This window comes from Idiotropiscis lumnitzeri, chromosome 5 (assembly GCF_059441095.1).
Source record: "Idiotropiscis lumnitzeri isolate Australia: NSW breed Sydney's pygmy pipehorse chromosome 5, RoL_Ilum_1.0, whole genome shotgun sequence".
In the NCBI taxonomy this organism is placed as follows: domain Eukaryota; kingdom Metazoa; phylum Chordata; class Actinopteri; order Syngnathiformes; family Syngnathidae; genus Idiotropiscis; species Idiotropiscis lumnitzeri.
In genome coordinates, this window is record NC_142395.1 from 26,291,352 (window position 1) to 26,307,464 (window position 16,113).

The window sequence follows — 16,113 nt, forward strand, 5'->3', positions numbered from 1 at the left end:
CGTAGCTGTGTATCATGGCTCCGAGCCCCCGCAACCTAGCGCGTCCAAGTCATCCCGTGGCAAGAGACAGCCCACAATCCACTGCCTCTTTTGCAACAGCAAAGAACATTACATTAGTCGTTGCCCCACCATAAGAGAGCAATCTGCGGTGGATATAAACAAGTGGATAACAGAAGGAAAACGCTGCTGGAAGTGTGCACGCAGTCACACACCTGAGTCCTGTAACTTGAAAAAACCTTGTAGTGACTGTGGCAGTATTCATCTCCAAGTGCTTCACGACGCTGCTCAATATCGCTTCACTGGCTCACCTTCAAGGACCACAGAGAGCCGTGTGTATTTGACGCCTACTGTAAGGACAGCGCAAGTGCTTTTGAAGGTAGTTCCTGTCGTGTTACACCACAAATCCAACTCACTGGAAACATTTGCAGTATTAGATGATGGAGCTCAACGGACAATGATCTTAACATCGGCCGTCAAGCAGCTCCGGTTGAGGGGTGAATCAGAGACTCTAGCTTTGCGTACCGTACGGCCAGATGTTACGCACCTCCAAGGGGTTACAGTTAGCTTTGAAATCTCTCCCCAAGACAACCCACAAAAGAGGTACCATGTGCAAGGAGCATTTACCGCAGCAGGGCTTGATCTGATGGAGCAAACGTACCCAGTTAAGTTGCTTCAGAAACGTTACTCCCATCTGAAAGGAATACCCCTGAAGTCATTCCGTAACGCACGCCCAGTGTTGCTTCTCGGCTCAGATCATGTACATCTAATCACAGCTACGGCGCCAATTCGTCGAGGCGTCAATGGTGGTCCCATTGCTGTTCGAACTGCCCTCGGTTGGGCGCTACAAGGGGCACAAGGATGTAATGATGGACAGACCCCAACACAACAGTGCCTTCTCACTTCATTAACTAGTCCAGAGGATCTTCTGTACCAAAATGTTGCAAGGCTATGGCAGCTTGATATCTTACCTTTTCGGAACGAGAAAGTGGTCGTCCGTTCACGCGAGGATCAAGAGGCCATGAATCTGCTGGAGAAGAAAACCCAGCGTCTCGAAGTTGGAGGAGTCAACCGATATGCAACACCTCTATTGAGGAAGACTGGAGCTCCGAAGCTCAACAGTTCTCCACATTCAGTCATAACTCAGCTCAGAGCTACAGAGAAACGATTGAAAAGGGATGCAGAGAAGGCCACTATCTACTCAGCTGAGATCGACAAGCTTATTGCAGCTGGATATGCAAAAATACTTAACCGTGAAGAAGTAAACCAGTCCGCAGAAGCATGGTATCTTCCACACCATCTCGTGTGTCATAACAATAAACCACGATTGGTTTTTAACTGTTCGTTTCGACATCAAGGAGTCTCCATGAACGACCAACTTCTACCTGGGCCTACACTGAGTCCATCTTTAGTCGGTGTCCTCATTCGATTTCGGCAGCATCAAGTGGCAGTGAGTGGAGATATCCGTGCAATGTTTCACCAAATTCGCTTACTTCCAGAGGACAGACCACTCTTGCGGTTCCTCTGGAGAGACATGCGTTGTGAAGAACCCCCAGATGTATATGAATGGCAAGTGTTACCCTTCGGCACGACAAGTAGCCCCTGCTGTGCAGTATTTGCTCTTCAATGTCATGCTCGCAATTATAAGGAGAGCCATCCCAAGGTACTGCAGTCAGTTAAGCAGAGCTTTTATGTTGACAACTGCCTCGAAAGCTTCCCCGACATCTGGACCGCAAAACAGAGAGTAGACCAGTTGCGCACTTTGTTGGCCGATGGAGGATTTGATCTCCGACAGTGGGCAACTAACCAGCCTGCAGTAATAGCCCATCTTCCCACCGAGGCCAAGTCACCTTCTGCCGAACAATGGCTAAACCAGAGCCGCACCGATCCACTTGAACCCACTCTAGGCCTGAGATGGAACTGCGCGGCTGATACTCTCGGCTACCAGTATCGAATCATCGAATACTCGACATTGACAATGAGGGCAGCTTACCAAGTGCTGGCAAGCCAGTATGATCCTCTGGGATTTATGGTGCCTTATACTACCCGCGCCAAAGTCCTCATTCAACAACTCTGGTCTAAACAAAGAAGCTGGGATGACCCGGATTTACCTCTTCACCTTCGACAAGCCTGGCAAACATGGGAAGATGAGTTGAAACATCTCAACAGCGTGTTCCTTCCTCGATGTTACTCCCCAAGTTCTCTACAAGACGACGATTTGGAGTACAACCTCCATATCTTTTGCGATGCTTCAGAACGGGCCTATGGAGCAGTAGCCTATCTTACAGTCCAAGCAAAGAATATCATTCACACATCCTTCGTTATGGCTAGGTCAAGAGTTGCCCCCAAAAGACAACAATCGATACCTCGCCTTGAACTATGCGCAGCCCTGGCAGGAGCCCAACTTGCCAAGCTCCTCGAGACTGAAATGACGCTCCACATACAGCAAACTACCCTGTGGTCTGACTCAACTACCGTTCTAGAATGGCTACAATCGGACTCCTGTCGATTTAAGGTGTTCGTTGGAACCCGCGTATCAGAGATTCAAGAACTAACAGACCGTCAGGCTTGGCGCTATGTTGACAGTCAGAATAACCCAGCAGATGACATAACTAGGGGAAAATCTCTGCTAGATCTAACAGAGTCCAGTCGCTGGAATCAAGGACCACAGTTCCTCACCCATGATGTGGAGTGCTGGCCAAAGAGGCCCGTACAAGCCTCGAAAGAAAGTTCATCCGAGCTGAAATCTATCACCTTTTGCTGTTTGGTTTCAACTAAGCCAACTGAAAACATCCCTGACACCACACAGTTCAACTCTTGGAGGGAGTTATTGGATGCGACGAGACAAGCGCATGGGGCGGCCGCGGTTATGGGGCATGACCCACCTATCAGTCATCGGGAGGCTGAGGTCTTGCTCTTGAGAAGGTGTCAAATGCAGAGCTTCCCAGAAGAAGTTGCTGCGCTAAGGGCACAGAAATCTGTGCACGATCACAGTCGGTTGGCTAGCCTCTCTCCAGAGTGGGATGCAGCATCATTACTCATCCGTGTCGGAGGTAGATTACGCAGAGTACGAGATCCAAGTGTCGGGGAGATTCATCCCATTGTGCTTGATCCAAAGCACCCAGCGGTGAAACTTCTTATCAAAGACATGGATGAGCGTCTGCTACACCCGGGCTCGGAACGAGTCTATGCTGAAGTACGAAGACGATTCTGGATCCTGAGAGGACGACAAGCCATCCGATATCACCAACTTAACTGTCCAACCTGTCAGCATTGGAGAGCTCGGCCAAAGGTTCCACCGATGGCGGACTTACCTCCGCAACGTCTGAGACTTGTCTCGCCCCCCTTTTACTCAACAGGGGTCGACTGCTTTGGGCCGTACATTGTGAAGATTGGCAGGAGGACGGAGAAACGTTGGGGCATTCTTTTCAAGTGTCTCACCACACGAGCAGTTCATATAGAACTTTTGAACTCCCTGGATGTGGACGCATTTCTTCTTGCTCTTCGCCGTTTCATGGCTAGACGGGGCAGACCTAAAGAAGTGCTTTCTGATTGTGGTACCAACTTCCGTGGCGCAGAGCGAGAGTTACGGGAGGCCTTTGCAGCTATGGAACCCCAACTGAAGGAGCAGTTAGCAGACTACCAAATCCAGTTCAAGTTCAATCCACCAAATGCCCCTCACTTTGGAGGCGTATGGGAGAGAGAGGTGCGTTCAATCAAGGCTGGTCTTCGAGTTGCAGTGGGGTCTCAATCTGTCTCAGAGGATGTCTTCTACACAATCTTGGTGGAAGTGGAAGGGATCTTAAACTCCAAGCCCCTGGGCTATGTATCAGCCGATGTAGCGGACCCTGACCCCGTTACGCCAAATCTTCTTCTCATGGGGCGGCTAGACGCTACACTCCCTCAAGCTGTCTATGCTCCAGCAAGTATCGGCCGACGAAGATGGCGCCATTGTCAAACACTGGTGGATCATTTTTGGCGTCAATTCACAAGGAACTATCTGCCAAATCTACAGACACGGCACAAGTGGAGGACGTCAAATGAAAACTTGACAGTGAACTCAGTTGTTCTGATTGTTGATCCAACGCTTCCGAGAGGTCAGTGGCCTGTTGGCAAAGTGATCAAGACAATCACCAGTCAGGATGGACATGTAAGAACGGCAGATGTTCTCGTCAACAGCAAGACTTATACGAGACCAGTTTCACGTCTGATCAAACTTCCTGTCCTCCAGCCCGACGACGACACCGCGAAAGACTCTTGAAGAATTATCTGGGGGTTTTCACATTTACTAGGCAAATGTGGGGGCGGCTGTTAAGAATTCTTCAAGTCGTTTAATAGGTGACGTTTCATTGTCTTATTCTGATAGGCGGATCTTTTATTTTGAAGGGCGCTTCGTATTTCCGTTTCCTGTTTAGCGTTCTCGTTCGTCATTCAGCTCGGAGCGGTGCAGTAGTCAATGACGATGTGAGTACTTGTTCTAGTTCATTCTGATTAATATTGATAGCATACTCTTCTTGCTTTATTCAGTAAAATAATGCGTGTGTTTATGTTGTTTGTACACTCGTTTTATTCTCATGTTTACATTCGTTAGTCAACAGTGTTTAGCTAACTTGTGCAATAGGTAGCCATTGGCAACTTGCTAGTACAGATAATATAGACTGGAAAAGACAACATTTTAATGTCTATATGTGTCAGTTTGCTTGTGTTGAGAGTGTTGCTGACTGTTAGATAGTAGAAACATTTAGTTGTTTATTCCAACTGTATGTTGATGGGGTTTCTTTCTCTCATTGTTTCAGATACTTTATATATATATAATTGTGCGTATACATTTATGCACATCTGCACAGTGAAGCTGAATAAAGTGCTGAGTTCTACTGAAGACTCTGTGCTCTCTTACCGGAGCCCCTGTAGTGGTCAATAGTCCAAATAACCAGTTCAGAGGTCGAATCCTCAACAGCTATATTTAGCTTTTGAACTGGGCACAGACTCATCACTCAGATGACGCCATCCCTGCTACTGCGTACGCACTGTGGGAGACAAATAATGTTGCTACGACTGTGCAATTATTAAGGCCATTACTTTCTAGTGGCTTTTCATTGCTTTTTGTTTATCTCCTCACACAAGACACATGACTCCCAAGCTGAGCGGCAGTGAACCTACTGGTAAATAATGGTATTAGGGATTGGAGTCGCCATCATCCATTAATCATGACGTATTCTGTTCTGATTGTTGATTAAAAGCGTCTTAAAGTAATTTAATTAAAATGGAGTGCACTAATTGGCTAAAACCAGTCATTTAATCTTAACGGGTTGGATGTCTAAAAGCAAACAAGTTTGCTCGGAACAAAGTGCGCCATGTTGGCGGTGGTCATCAACTTCCGCTTACTGAGCAACTAAGTTTACATTTACTGTAAACTTTCTATGTTCTAAGACGATTGCACATTTGACAGTGATCGCATCTCCTGTTGTCTCCATAAAAATCCAGCTAAAGAAGTTAAAAATTTCCACAGTTTTTTTTTTTGTAGTTTTGCTCACAGAGGGCAGATTCAATGTAGGAAGTGGAATCCATATATATTAGTGGAGTGAAGGGAAAAGATTCAAGATAAGATAAAAAGGTCATAGTTGCTGCACACGGCCGAGCTAAATTAACAAAGAGATCTGTTAATCTGTGACCTCGAGACGTGGCATGGTGGATTAATTTGCCGGCACTCTGCCACTTGGTCCCGTTCCATCCTTCTCGTCTTGCAGCTGATGTGTGTGTGTGGACATGTGTGTCGGCGTTTGTGTGTGTGTGTGTGTATGGGGGGGGGTCTCCCGTGTTAAAAATGGGCTGCCATGTCCACTGCTTTATCTTTTTCTGGTGCACTTTGTCTGTGATTGTTATCCTCTTATACATTGTGATTTTGTGTACCACTCATGTTAGCGTTGCTTCATCTTGTTATCTGGATTAATACGTTTTTACACTAAAAGCGCTATTGTACAAGATTACTCAATCACAATGTCATGAATCTTTGTTGGATTTAGAAAAACTCGTTTCAAGCTCCAAAAACGATTTCACTTTCTTGTTTAGACTCAAATGATTACTTTATGACAATCCATCTCCATTGTGTGGTTGATTCGAACTTACGAATACTGGATTTGTGCACATTTTCTTGTGAGGCAAAATCGAACAGCGCTAATGCTAACCTCGATAATACCTGCACCTCACGTGCGCATTTTGTCGTTTAATAATCCAAAACGTATTCATCCCATCGATTAATTGAATATAATCAGTAGAATAATCAAAGTTTGAGTATATCGATTGGCCACTTCAACTGTCCTTCATAACCCTAAATTCTGATTTAGATCACACCTATCCATAATGATTTATTTGATTCAATAAAAAAACAAATTTCTTTGTGTAGCATTTCTAGTACCAGATGATTGTGGTGTACTTTTATGAACTACTCCTAATAGAGCAGGGGTGTCAAATACACGGCCCGCGGCCTGGATCAGGCCCGCAAACGGGTTTAATCTGGCCCGCGTGAAAATTTGAAAATGAATGAAAATTCGAAAATGCGAGAAAATGATTTGATTCAACCACATATTTTGATTGGGACTTTTTCCAGCCACTGGATATTTGAGCTTCATTGTATTTATTTATTTATTTGTTTATTTTTAGATTTCTTTGATATGTTGAAATATAGCACTGCATATTCACATATTGACACCGATTGCTTTTCGTTATAGTTCCTAATTTTACTGGTCCGGCCCACTTGGTCATACATTTTCCTTCATGTGGCCCCTGAGCTAAAATGAGTTTGACACCCCTGTAATAGAGGGTTGCTCCTGACAAAAACCCAACGGTGAAATGTGGCATACCATGGTTGTCATTACACATTGACAATTTTTTTCATACAGTATGGAGAAAAAAAATATTTTTCCCAAGACAATTTTGATATTCAAGCTCAGCATTGAGCAACAAGAACAGTCGCTGTCTATTATTTCTCAAAACCAGATAATCATCCCGGCAGGCCAATGATTAGTGCAAGCTGTGCTACGTTTATCAGTAAACAATGTGACAGCAACATTGCTGTAAATATTTATGGAAGCTCGTCGGGTCTACATTCCCCTGGTTGACCTGTGTTTACACTAAGTTTAGGTGTTATTGCTTTGTGAGTGGATTTGGGAATACGTCCTGTTGTATGATCTGAGTGGGTCTTTGAAAGTGTGGGGCCTGGAAGTGCAGCACCGAGCATCAATTATTCACAATAGACGCCGTGTGTTTGACAAAACATGTGCTGCCAATGAATATTTTACTCGCAACTTGACCAGGTTTCAACCTCTGTGAACTTTTGCGGAATGATGGCGAATCCAGCTCAAGAATCCTCCGAGAGGATATAATTAAATAAAAGTTCAGTGAAAGGAGATATTTCATCTTCCTCCAGCGATAGTCCAAGGTGGTGGTATCCGACAACTTAATCCGTTTTCCAGAGTGATGGCTTGGAAATGTCTCGTATTGTTGTTACAAGAGAAGCGGCTTTGCAAGATAAACCATCTTCCCTGATATACTCCGCTCTCGTAGTGTTCCGAGATGTAGTCCAGTCTGCACATTGTAACTTATCCCCGTAGAACTGCTCCGATGATGTATTAGCCTCCGCTCACCTGTGCTTGTGATGCAATGTTCCGTTCAGATCCATCACTGTGGAACAAAACATCCACACAATGCAACTTTGCAGCTCACCAAAATAATCACCTGTACTGTAAAGTAAACAGAATTTAGCACAAGACTCAGTGCTTGCTTCTAGTCCTGTATTTGGATTTCTGGCAAATATTATTTATGACGCCATTAAAGTTATTCATCTTCCTCACATAGGAGCTCCCGTAGCTTTGTTTGTGTGTTTTGTTTTTCCAGGGGACTAAAACTGCTGAGATTAGACATTGTCATGGATATGATTTATGTGCTTATGTGTTTGTTAGTTTTGTACCATATTAACTGTACATCTTTAGCACATCTCAAAACAAAACATCATGCTCAAGTTACCGCTGGACCTTGCAAAACAACACTGCTGGAACGTGGTGCTTGTGGGCAGTTTTGAGAAAAGTTTTTTAAGAAAAATGCCTGTTAATATTTCTCCATTCAGATCGTATTAAAAATCAAAGAAAGCTTTTAGAACAGTCTTTGAAATAAATATACTTCCTATTTGATGATTTTGCATTAATTCAAGTAAAACCTGTTACGAGCTTCACAAAAAAATAGTAGTTGATAAATGTGATTAATTGAAATTAATCATGGAATGTTTTTGTGATTACTTAGTTAAAAATGTTTAATAATCATTATGCATTTGATAAGTTTATAATTTATGATTCACAATTGGGAGATAACAATCAACCCTCTTTTTCAGCAAAATCAGAGAGCGTTGCGTTACACAGCTTTGGAAGGGATACTGGAGCACCCGGCTGTCAGGTGAGTTCCATATTTCCGTTGGGGTCTTGTAGTTCAAATAAACACCTTTTATTTTTCCTTATTTTTTACGTAAGCATGTATGTTATAGACGAAGTCCTGATTGATTTTTCGCCTACTTTACACTTCTAACATTTCATCTGGTGTTTTGCCTGGCTTTTAATCCAAATAATTGAATTAGATCATTGATCTACTTGCCACATGGCTACTTGCCACTTGCCTGACATGGCTAATGACTTCTCATGCTTCAAAAGAAGTCCTCCAGTGGATTGATTCACACTGTCTTGTTCATTCGCCTCCGCCTGTCAGTCTCAGGTGCACCTCACTTCCATTACACATTCATTTGTTAATAGCCATCGCTTGTATTTGTAAACAGATCCATTTCACTCCAAAATTTGTCTAATTCAGATTTAAGGAGATGTATTGCATGGTCTTGAGTTGGTCTTGGAGTCTTCTTTAGTGATTTTCTCCGGGAGAGTGAGAGCAGACTGTGTTGAGGCAGTGGTTCAATATCATTGAACAAAGCCAAGAGCACAAATGGGTCAGTGATGTGACAACTGTGACAGTTTGTCATTTTACAGAGCCAGTTTGTTCCTTTTGGATTACATTTTTGTCACCATATCCAATAGTTTGGATGACCTACATTTTGCATGGAGGGAGCTACTGAATGTGTTTAATGACTTTGAAATTACTGGTAGGTGTAGTATGCAACATGCGTTTTTGATTGAATTATTTCCCCTCCTTTATTGATCATGTGACGAAATCAAATCTGTGTTTATTTAACTACCAGTTTATCCATTGGAAAGGTCAAATATGTCAGTGTGTCAGTCGTCAGCCTGCAGAGGGGATTCCCAGAGGCACATGCTCTACTTGGCAAGCCAACGACTAAACATAGCTTGCTGTTGTACTCCCCATTATGAGGCTGTCCGTTAAGGCTGCTCGATTATGGAAAAAAATATTCATGATTATTTTAGAAATAATTGAAATCACGATTATTCAAACACAATTTTTTAGGGGTACAAAACAAACATTTTTTTCCCATGGAAACCATGTAAAGACAAATTACATTTATTTTATATATAGTAGTTATTTTATATTAGTTGGTTTGAACCACTGCTACGCTAGACCAATTGCCATATTTCATTGTAAAAATGTGATTGCCTGAAATTAATTTTAATAAAAGGTTTCTCAGACTTTGATGCAAGAAATTGGTATGTTAACATCCTTAGATATGTCTAACATTTTTTTACGCCAATGATGTGACTGAATACAATTTCCATTTTTTCATAATTCTCTGAGCCCTGCAATTTGCTGATGACCAGTCCAAAGAGAAACTTTGAAATATCGCACAGAGCATATATACACTTGCTTGATGATTTTGGAAGGCAAATTCTGAAAATTAAAACTGTTATTTGCACCTACTTTCTCTCTCAGCCATCTCTACGCCCAGAAGTGGGAGTGACAAGTCCGAGTTCAGGGACGACTTCGGCAAAGCCAGCGGCTCCGTTCTACTCGTTTAGCACAGCCAATCCCAGAAGACGTCCTCTACAGGACCCTCCGCCCATTGGTCAGTACCTCTTGAGTCAAAAATGTGTTTGAATACGGACTTCCCCTCTTTAAGTGTAATTCTTTATAGAGACTAATATTTTCTACTTTGTCGAGATTAATAAAAAAGAAAAAAATTCACGTGATTAGATATAACTCAGTTTTATATACTTCAAAAATAATTTATCATATCTTGCAAAGCCAAATTCAAACATTGTACCAAATTAGCTGTACATCTTTAGCGCATCATCACAGAACAAAACTCCCGGCTTAAGTTAATGTGGTGCTCGTCGGCAAAACTAAATGTACTGTAGAAGTTTGGCGAATTGCTTCTAAGAAAAATGCCAGACTCTGTTTAGATCATATTCATGGATCAAAGAAAGCCATTATAAAATTATTTGATTTAAAATACCCTTCATATTTGGTGAATTTACATTAATCACAATATATTATTCAAATAAATACCTGTTACAAGCTTCACAAAATTTTTTTTAAAAATGCGATTAATCACAGTTAATTATGGAATTTTTTTGTGATTAATTTTGATTTAAAACATTTCTATTTTAAAATAGTTAGCTTCCCTTGAAAGGTTATTCATTACAAATTAAACAAGTAGAAGATTCAGTTTTGTGATGACTGCTAGTTACGAACGATGCTCAATATCACATACCAAAACCACACTTTCACTAAAGTCAACAAAAAGGTTCTTTCTTTCTTTTTTTTTTATATCTGGAGTTGTTTTTATATTGTTGGCAAAGTGTTTTTTCATACTGCCTTGTGTTTTGTTTGTGAATGATTAAATGCGCTTTCATCTCTTTCCACAGATCCTCTACAAACAAAAAAGGTTCGCAAGGTCCCTCCTGGCCTGCCTTCATCTGTGAGTGGAAGATCATCTACCTCTCATATAAATAGATTTCACAGTGAGCTCACATCAGCGCACACACAAACACAAACACACACATGTAGATCTGTGCTACTAAAAAGGCCAACCTGTCAAGGCCTGTACACAAAAAAAAGAAAAAAAGAGCGCTCTTGACATTATCCCCACGGTCGCCGAATGGGGGATTTGTTGCTTAGCACTACTGTTTCTCACAAATTTGAGGCATCTTGTATTTGTTGTTAAACGCAGCATTGTATGACGGGCAAAGCCGCTTTGTGTCGTTTTGTGTGCTCGCATGTGTGTAGTACGTTTGCGCTGGAGGTGATTGATTTTCAGTGGTGCCCTGTCACAGTCCAGCCTCCTCACAGGCTCTCCGGGGAGAAAGAGAGGCTGTCAGAGCGGATCCCCAGCTCGGCTCTTTTGATGTTTAATTAGTCATTACGTCGCTGAACAGGAGGACAGACAGAGATTAATAGCACAGAATATCTGAAAATTCTGCTGGTAATGATCCCAACGGAGCAGAAACCATTAGGATGCAGAGAAGTGTGGAGCTCAGCTTGCGTTCACTTAGGCGGGGCGTATTTCAAGTTCATTAATATGCAGAAATCACTAAGTCAGATGTTCTTTTGTAAAACCTTAGTGAATTGCCAAAGTTCTTTTTTTTTTTTTTTTTAATATATCAAGTCCTTGCTTGAGTTCCTTTAACTGGTTCGAGACTGCTCTTTTTTCTTAACAAGAAGCAACTGGTTTGCTAAAATCCTACTTCCCCCCCTCTATCATTATTAAACAATATATATTTTTTTGTTTTGCTGAGGGATTCTGAGACCGGCTTTACCCTTCGGTGCTTTGATTTCCGTCACCTCCACCGCCGTTACTCGAAGATCAAATGTTGAACAGGCTTCAGAACATAAAAGGCTGACATGTGTTTTGTTTCTGGATTTGTATTTGAAAAGAAGTTTGTCAGCGCATGAGGGAGAGAAGGCGTCTGTGGCAGCGGCAAGAGCGCGTGCTGCCTTCTTCCTCTTAAGTAAGTGATATATCTGAGGTCTTGTCAGACGGAGGAGGAGGAGGAGGAGAAGGAAAGGGGAGGCGGGGGGCAGGCAGGCAAAGAACAGTTGCCTGGCGGGTTACATCTCTTTGTTGTGTAAATGGACGCCGGGCTTTTATTTGTCACTACTTAACACATGGGTGCAGGTGCGCTTGTGTGACTCATAAAAGTACAATCAAGCAGTACAATGGCAGATAGGGAGAAACAGTGAGCATGGAATGAAATACAGCTTCTTGTCACTCAGCGCTGCTCAGGCGATAAAGCCTGGAGCTTGGCGGGATTATCCCAGTTAGTCTTTGATCTCATTTGAAAGAAAAGAGATGGAAATGTTCAATAAAAGGCTTCAGGCGGCTGATAAATTAAAAGAAAAGATGTAGGATGGTGCGGTTTCATATAGTAGGTCACCTGTAGGAAGTATTATTGATGCTGTTGATAAATGAATGTTATATACATCTAATCTATTCCGCTCAACCGGAACTAGATAAGTGGAAGAAAAGATAACCGGATTTTAGTGACCGATGTTTTTTTTTTTTTCTTTTTCAGGGCCCATACCGATTATTTGTAGTCATGGAGGCCGATAACCAATATTTAAAGGCGATATTCAACTCTACATTGTGCTTTAAAGATTTGATCCCGAACTTTCTTTTTTGCCCTTTGTAGCAACTTATTTCTACACAGAATGGTCCGTTAGTCTGCACTTACAATCTGTCTGGAAAAAAATATCTCGAAATTTTGCTTCTAATATATTTTGTAATCTTATTCAAGTCATTCGATGAATCGTTTCAGTCGCGATTTAACACTTTCAGCAGACCTTCCTCGGTTCGTGTTGCCGAGAGATCTCAATGGTAAACTCGGTTCAGGGAACTCAAAGCGTTTTCAGCTCATTGCGCAAAAATCGCTTCTGAGGGATTTTCCCACAGATATCCGACCAGTGCCGGACAAAAGCTGCAAGCTGGAAACATAAAAGTAAGCCTTATTTGTGTTGCTTTTTTTCAACCCGGAATGGGAAAAAAATGATTTTAAAACTACCTGCCTGCTCGTGAACTAACAGGAAGCACAGGCAAGGTAAGGCGGCGAGAAAGTGAAAAAAGGGGTACTTGTCGTGCAATTAGATGATTATCAACCCGGGTGTGTGTTTGTGCTGCCGTCATCGACACAGGAGGTAGCGAGCGGCGGCAGCGCTGAGGAGTACTGAAGCGAAAGCGCACCTGAAGCAGCCAGAGGCAGCTGCGTGAAGAGCCTGCGGCGTACCTGTAAAGCGTGAATGCAGCTGCAGATGCCGCTGAAAGGTTTTGCTGGTGTAAGCAAGCGCAAAAGCCTCACCAGAGACCTGAATAGATGCCTGATTAAAAAAAAAAAAAAACACGCACACACACACACACTTCCTATCATTTTGGTCTACTCCTGGGAATTTTCCAATTACTTTCTTTCGCTCTGAAATCCCACGCTTTCCCGCTCGCTTGTCTTTGGACTCTCGGCTCTAAAAATAAACGCCGTTTTTAGATCAAGCCAGGCGATGCCAGTTGCAGGTCCAAGCATGATGTTTGTGTACACTTCATGATGGGCCTGAATCAAAATATTTACAGGAGTACTTCCTTGCCGCATTTAGGGTTTGACACCGCCATGCATCAGGATGTGAAGGCTATCTGGGCAGGACAGCTGTAAAATGTTCATGGGTCTTTTTCATCTTCCACTGTATACAAACGCACTCCTCACTGAGCCACACACGTACTTTCCCGCCTTTGGTTGCTTGCTGCAGCCATGTACTACACATGCAGCTGCATTATTGGAATTAGCCTTTATTCATTTCGGGAGCAGTGTGCTATTTTTAGGCAGTTTGGACTCCTTTGCTCGGAATTATGAATGTCTGATTATTGTGCCTTGTTTTTACATTGTGTCTTTAAATGACCATTTTTGGAGTTGTACCTGTAGGGGTAGTTTAAAAGCATCGTACTTTTTACTTTTACTTCAGTATTTTTTTAAAGAAGAAACTAAGTGTTAAACTATGATTCATTTAATTGACACCTAATTGATTATCAAATGAATCGACAACTATTTTGAAACTTGATTAAAACTCATTCAGTGCCATTGAAGGGTATGGAAGCCAAAAAGTGCATTCCTCGGAATTTCAGCCTCTCGACAGTACATATTCCCAACTTTCGGTATTCCTCCATGAAAGTAGAGTGATTGCCTCACTACTTTTATTTATCGACAGTATTATTTATTGCTTGCGCAATCTATTTGTTTACGTTCGATTTAGAGATTTTATACCTCGGGCACTGTCACTAATCCAATTGAATTATTATTGCTTTAAATTTGTATTGTTGCCCAATGGCCATTTTACTGTTTTAGCTGCATGACATTTATGCTCATTTGGGGAACAAAAAGTTTATTGATAAGTTACTTAACAGTGAGTGGTAGAGTATTTTTTCCGAGTACTCGCGCTTATTCGAGTAATTATTTGAGCAACGACTTTTGACCTTTACTTAAGTCACGTGTTATTCCAAAGTAAGAGTACTCTTACTAAGGTGAACTTTTTGGTTGGCCCACCCACATCTGGTCACAAAACAGATTGGCCAGTGCTGAGACTCAAGGTCGTAGCATGTTGTCATTGAGCAGGCAGTTTGCTTTGCTGGGCGATGTTGATGGGCAGCTGCGTGGGCACCTGTGTGACATGAGCACTGAGGAGAAATTCTGTCGCTCGTGGGGGGGAAAGTTGCATCTTGGAGGATATTTATGGGAAGCTGCAAAGACATAATGCGGGTGTGTGTGCATGACAGTTTGTTTGTGTAAATACCATTCCCCCCCCCATACAATTCCCTGTCAGAGGCAGCGAAGCTTGATGTGACACTTCTCCCCAGCTTCAGCGTCGGTGCGGTTGTGAGAGAAAAGAGAGAAAGTGGTGGGATGAGATTCCGACCCCCTCAGGGAATTTTGCAAGTGAGAACCCTGAGTGGGGATGACAAAAAAGATTGACGTTTGCTTTTCATAGATCACTCAGACACCCTTGTTTTCGGAGAGATCTGAACTGTGCGAGCAGTTTAAAAGGAGGCCCGCTCTTGGCGCTGATGAGCTCGAAATGTTCGTCGCACACTTTTCTCCTCAACAGTGTAAAGAAGAGAGATCAAAATGTTGTACTTCTTGCAAACATGTTTTTATTTCAAAGAAAATTGTTTAATTTCTTTCTTACTTTTTTCCACACGGTAGGCCAAGATTTTTTTTTTGGGGGGGGGGAATGTCAAGCCTATTCCAAATTGGACTTTACTACTACTTTTTTAGTAGGGATGTCAAAATTAAAGCGTTAACGCTGGAGATTAATCTGAAAAATGTTTAACTCAGTTTGATTTACTTCCAAAATAATTTGCATACTTTGCAAAGATTGTACAATATTAACTGTACATCTTTAGCACATTTTCTCAGAACAAAACACCGTGCTCAAGTTATCACTCGGCCTTGCAAACCAACACTGCTGGAGTGCCGTGCTTCTATGGAGTTTTGAGAAAAATGTTCTTACGAAAAATGCCTGTAAAGATTTTTCCATTTTGATCGTATTCAAGAATCAAAGAAAGCTATTAGAACAGTCTTTGAATTAAATATAGTTCATATTTGGTATTTCTGCATTAATTCCAAGTTATTGTTCGAATAAATATCTGTTGCAAGCTTCACAAAAAATAGTAGTTGAAAAATTGGAATAATCGCAATTAATTAAAATATTTTTTTGTGATGAATTAGTTAAAAAAATGTAAGCACTTGACAGCACTTATCGTTATCTTTGGTGGGATGGTGGGCATTGATAAAATATTAATCACAGAATATACCTTTGCAGTCCGCCCTTATATGGAAAGTCTTGGTTGGAGTACCTTTTGTGACAACAAGAGTAACTGAGAGGTTTTAGGACGCCACTGTGTAACTAGCTGCATATACGGAAATAAATGTTTTTTAAAAAATCCTTCTGTGTGACCTCTTTCATTACAAATAGTCCATGTTATAACGTGGGGACCTGCGGCTATTAGTGTTTTAACCTGAAACTCCTCGTTTGAGTAACAGAACTGAAAAAAAAAACAGGAATGTGTTTTTAGCGTAATCTTTTTACATTTTATTTCCCCAGATGCAAATGGCACTAATTCAGTGGAATAGCCCATCAAAACTTTGACAAAGAATGGAGGATTTTTCTGTTAAAGTGCATCTGATTTCGCTTATG

The 16,113-nt window shown here is 41.9% G+C and overlaps 1 protein-coding gene across 2 annotated transcripts in view; it reads left to right on the forward strand.

Moving 5' to 3' along the window:
- Positions 1–16,113, forward strand: part of tcf12 (transcription factor 12) — a 77,849-nt gene that overhangs the window by 24,826 nt on the left and 36,910 nt on the right. For both annotated transcript variants that reach the window (XM_088295602.1, XM_088295603.1), the window contains exons 6-8: positions 8,381–8,442; positions 9,874–10,006; positions 10,809–10,861. In XM_088295602.1, coding sequence (XP_088151728.1) covers positions 8,381–8,442; positions 9,874–10,006; positions 10,809–10,861 — 248 coding nt within the window. The remainder of the gene's footprint in view (positions 1–8,380; positions 8,443–9,873; positions 10,007–10,808; positions 10,862–16,113) is intronic.